Consider the following 5,059-nt stretch of genomic DNA (forward strand, 5'->3'; position numbering starts at 1 on the left):
TAAAGGGTAATAAAATAATTGCTGATGTAATATTTTCCCAATAACTATTACAAAAACACAAAATAAGTATAAGTAAGTATTTATATTTGTGTACAAGCTGTTTAGATTGTCAAAAAGCCTGTGTTTTTAGGGTTATTAACWAAGTTTGTGTMCTCAGACCAGTAATATTTGGGGTCACAAGTATTTTGTGGGTCAGAAGATAAAAAGTTTGGGAACTACTGTTCTAGACAATGTGACAGAGTAAAAGGTAAAAGAGAAGATTGCTCCTTTTACAAATATCCTCTAAAGTCGAGCAAAGCTGCTACAAGAAGAAAGCTATGGCTGGGTCACGACTTCACTCTGACAAAACACAGTAAAGTGTGGAATCATAAATAAATAATAAACACCAAATCAGTCTAAAGTTCAGTAAGTTTTGATGCGAGAAGTTCTTTGGCATTGACACAAACGTTTGAATCTGACTCTTGAGTCAAAAGTTTGTTGAAAACAAGACAAGAACAACTAACTTACCCTGCTGGGCATTCACAAAAGGCCAGAGGGGTTTCACCACTTTAATCAGCACAATGAACACCGCATAGTTCTGTTGCTTCATGCTTGCTTTGACTTTAGCATGCATGACAACAGCACCACAAACACCAACAATCTGAACGTGGCCATCTTTGGAAAACACATTCGCTCTCTCTGACTTCAAAGTGTTTCAGCGATTGTCTTCTTTAACACGGTGGCCCCCCCTCTACAGCTGCTTTACAATGGCATCCTCTCAGATCCACGGCACACTTTTCAGGGATTTTTACCATTGGTTKTCCACAATTTTCAGAAACCACGCATCGACATTACAAATTGCCATCATCACCTCGCTCTTTCAAATTACATTCCCCCAGGAACGATAACTGTGGTGGCATTTCACCATCCAATCAGAACGTTCGTTTCATGCGTGCTTTGTAATGTGCAAAAAGAGTATTCTCTTTATGTTACAGGAATATCCTGGAAGACGCCGACAGCGGGAGGAGGGTGCAGCTGCAGCCACRGGAACRATCAACCATGTGAGGCAAATGTTCACTAAGTCAGAACCTATTTGACAAATGTGTTTCCAACTCCCCTTTTGCGCATTAACTATTTTTCAGAAAATCCAAAAGCCACCACAAGCAAGCAAAAAAATTTTTTTTTATTTTGTGAAACTGAGAAAGTTTTTGCGAATTTTGCCGTTTCCATCCAGCTTTCCTAATACAATACTTGAGACGATGAGACGACATCTTTCCTAACCTCAAACTAAACGACAGCCTGTAATAAAGTGCTCTGACACAGCTGACACTGAAACAGCTCATCAGGGACGAGCAGCAGCTACCTGCACTCCAGCTGATCAGCAGTGGAGGAGGATCCAGCCGGAGTGAGAGGCTGCTGACAGCGAGGGTTATTGACACACACACACAGAGGAAGTGGTGTTTGTGTGATTCCCTGCTGTCATCAGAGTCCATTTACACCAACGGAAAAAGATCAGCTGCAGGCGCCTTTTGTTTTAAAGACGTGCACCTGCAGGGGAAAACAGAGGGATGGAAAGAAAAGGCCGAACCAGAGAGGAGGAAGATGAGGAGGAGGAGGAGTAATGACGTGAAAGCAGCAGAGAGGGGGGCTGAAGACAAACAGATCTCAGCTAATCTGATTGTTTCTCTGCTGCTCAGACCGCCGGCCTCCAGACAAACACCAGGAATTGGTTTTTAAGATCCACATCTGCTGGCGTGTTTCTGACAAGATTCTGTTCATCAAATGAACCCAAAATAAGGACGGCTAACACAGCTGCAAGGAAGTGATGTGTTGATTTATACAACCCTTGTACCTGGAACATGAAGGGTTTGTTCACAGACAGGTGAAGCCCTCTGCCATTTTAATGAAGTTTCAGAGCATTAAAGACAAAGAACAGAACATGAAGCTGCAACCTGTGGCTCAAAGGTCCTTCAGCTCTGCCTCGCTGCAGCTTTTGTTCGAGCTTTATAACGTAAAACATGCCAGAGTGTTGCTTTGTCTCATTCATGTATGTTTGATAAATCCTTTGAATCTCCTGTGGTAGCCATGTGGAGCTGCCTAAACAGTTACTGATACAACGCACCGCCTATTGCACAAAGCTCCTCCTCCTTTATTTTTGATGYATACATTTTCATAACRACTGAAGGTACCATACTTACTCAATTGTGGTAAAGAATGGAACTATGTTCCTGGGAAAGACGTAACCCTCCCCCAACACTTTAATGTTCGGGACCAAGTGCCCAGTGAGCCGTGAGGCTGTATATTACACAGAGGGTTTTTGAAAATCATGACCCATTTTATACGTACGGCTTGAAAAACTGTAGGCTGCGTACGTTACTTCATCGTCCACACTTCTGCAGCCGCCCCCACTGAGACTAGCCTTGGATATTTTCTGTCATAAGGAGAGCTGCAGTGTACGGAAGCCGAGAGTGGCCGTTTTCTGCATATAATTATTTTTCATGGTTTTGTCGCGATTTCGACAAATTAAGTTGTTATCACGAAATAACGAGGATGKTTTTTTCAGATGAGTTAATTTTCAGATGGTTTTTCTCTTGAGTATCATTCAGTAACCACATTTCTGGGGGAAACCCTGAAAAAAAAAACCATATTGATCGCAGACAAATCAAYATCATGTCATAATGAAGCTGGTAATTTACACCCTCAGCGTTCTGCTCAGACAGGASGTGTCTCGTGTTCGAGCGTGTCGGCCTCACCCGTCCAAAGATGGGCACCAGGTGGTGTTCACACATGGAGAACATGTCGATGTCTTTGACAATCACCATCTCGTCGTGGTCTTCATCGAAGATGGCATCGTTCAATACGTCTGTGGTGGAAACAAACAAGGAACACATGAGTGAAGGAAAACAAGAACAAGAAAAGATTTTTACGGTATTGAGTTTTTGACTTTACAAGAATGTAATTTATACACATTTATACACATTAATACACTTTTCACGTGTGTTTCACAGGCTAATATTGCTTTAGTTGTGTTTTCTGTTGAAGTTAAGCTCTGAATATTCATGTGACTTTGCTTCAAACCTGAGTTCATGTTGAAAACAGACGGACGTCAGTTTCACCTCCACTGTCGTTCTCTTTATCGTGAACTCCTGTGTTTCTCTGTGGCGAACACCGCAGTCTAATTATAGCTCAGTTTTTACCTTCCTGCTGTTGCTTTATTGCATTTTTTGGTTGCCAGGCTTCAATAAACCACTTTATCAGTTAGTGACGAAACAGACGAGTCTCGTTATCACGGCAGCACTTTTTAATTTCCTGACTGGCTATCTGTTTGAGGGAGAGGGCAGCAGAAGAGAAAAACAGAAAACACCAACTTGTTGCTTCAGTTTCCTCAGTTTTCTTTATGCCTGGAAACAGAACGACACATTTGATGTGCTTCAGCATCAACCCTGGTTTTATTCACACACCTGTTTTGCTTAATTAATTATGATGACCTTTAAACTGAACTTAATCTATGGATTTTTTTTCCCCTGGCACCATTTCTTTATTCTGTGTGAAACTATCTTTAATTCAAAGTAGAGACTCTCACAGGTTCAAGGAGAACCAGATGAATGTCGTGGAGCAGCTCAGTCMAAACCCAGCTTCAGCTGTGTGTTCAGGCCCTGTCCTGCAGGAAGCTGGACCAGACTCAGATCTCTGGAAGACTCCAACAAAGTCCTCAGAGTTTGTCTGGTTTCTGCTCCATCCATGTTTCCTTTAACTCCAACTAGTTTCCAGTCCCCGCAGCATGGTGCAAAAACCTCATTTTTTGAGTAAAAGTACAACAATTTGTTTTTTGAGTGTACTCTAATGGAATTTTGGGCCTTTTATTCATTTATTTTTTATGCTTTTACTGCATTTAAATTCTAGTTGAGTGAAAAAATGAACCCAAGCTCAACCTAAATTAATATTTGGGGCATACATTCTTCTTTTTGCTATCTTGATTTCTTTAAAACAWAATATAAGAATGTTTATGGCATTAGTAAAATATAATAAAAGATCTCTAAACAAATCTTTTTATTAATTTAATCAATAAATTGTTTTCCCTCTCAGTAGCCTCTTAAAGTGAGCACTGCAGGCGTCATGCTGACATCAATTACGTAGCTTCTGCAGAAGACTCTTTATTGTATCTGCTTTATGCCAACGGTTGGATTTCCTCGCTGAGATTAAACAATTATTTTTATTCTATTCTATGTTCAGTTTTGTACTTCACAACAAAACAAAACTCATGTGGATAAAGTGGGCCTTTAGGACTGCACTATCAAAGAGGTAACTGGGTAAGTTTCACTATCAAGACAAGAGTAAGACCTCAGGCAGCACTTTGTGGCTGCTGATAACGTTATCAGAAAATGATGTGGGAACTTTGCAGCAACACTAGAAGAGTCTGACAGGAACAAATACCTTTTTTTAAATCTAAACTTAAGTTTGATAATCAAATCAGAGCAGTGKTGAATTGAGCTATTTTTCAGTAGAAGCAGCTGAGAATTTGATCCACTCTGTCACCACTCAGATGAATTATTGTAGTATACAGTATATTAGTGCTGTTTTAGCCTTAATGCACTGCCTGTAAATGTATTTTTAYATTCTTTTATTTAATTTTTAAGTCTTAAATTCTCTCGCTCACTCTTCACCAGATGCTACACCTGATACCCCTCATGTTGTCTCATGTTGACAAGCTTGCAACATGTTGGTTTTTAGTGTAATTTTAGCTTATTTTAATTGATTTTATGTGTTTATTTTTATTACAAGGCTGTTTTGCTTTGCCTTTTAGGCTTTTCATTAGGTATTCTGAATGCTGTTGTGTTTTATTGACTGTACCAGCAGCACTTCGGCTTTTAAAGTGCTTCATAAATATAATAAACTGCTGAGGCAGAAGGGGGATGCAGCTTGAAGGTTTGTCTGGAATTTAGGAAATATTRTTACCTATTAGCCTCCGCCAAAGGTGTAGTGCAACTAGATACCGCATATAAGACCCCCGCACATACATACACAAAGCATCAATGCACAAGAATTCAGAACTCACCAGGACAGATTTATTGGTTTGGGT

General features: G+C 40.2%; 1 protein-coding gene across 1 annotated transcript in view; it reads right to left on the minus strand.

Moving 5' to 3' along the window:
• Positions 1-5,059, minus strand: part of gch1 (GTP cyclohydrolase 1) — a 30,827-nt gene that overhangs the window by 15,907 nt on the left and 9,861 nt on the right. The window contains exon 2 of the mRNA XM_014018632.1: positions 2,733-2,842. Within this exon, the coding sequence (XP_013874086.1) occupies positions 2,733-2,842 (110 nt within the window). The remainder of the gene's footprint in view (positions 1-2,732; positions 2,843-5,059) is intronic.

Source organism: Austrofundulus limnaeus, unplaced genomic scaffold, assembly GCF_001266775.1.
Source record: "Austrofundulus limnaeus strain Quisiro unplaced genomic scaffold, Austrofundulus_limnaeus-1.0 Scaffold197, whole genome shotgun sequence".
Classification (NCBI taxonomy): Eukaryota; Metazoa; Chordata; class Actinopteri; order Cyprinodontiformes; family Rivulidae; genus Austrofundulus; species Austrofundulus limnaeus.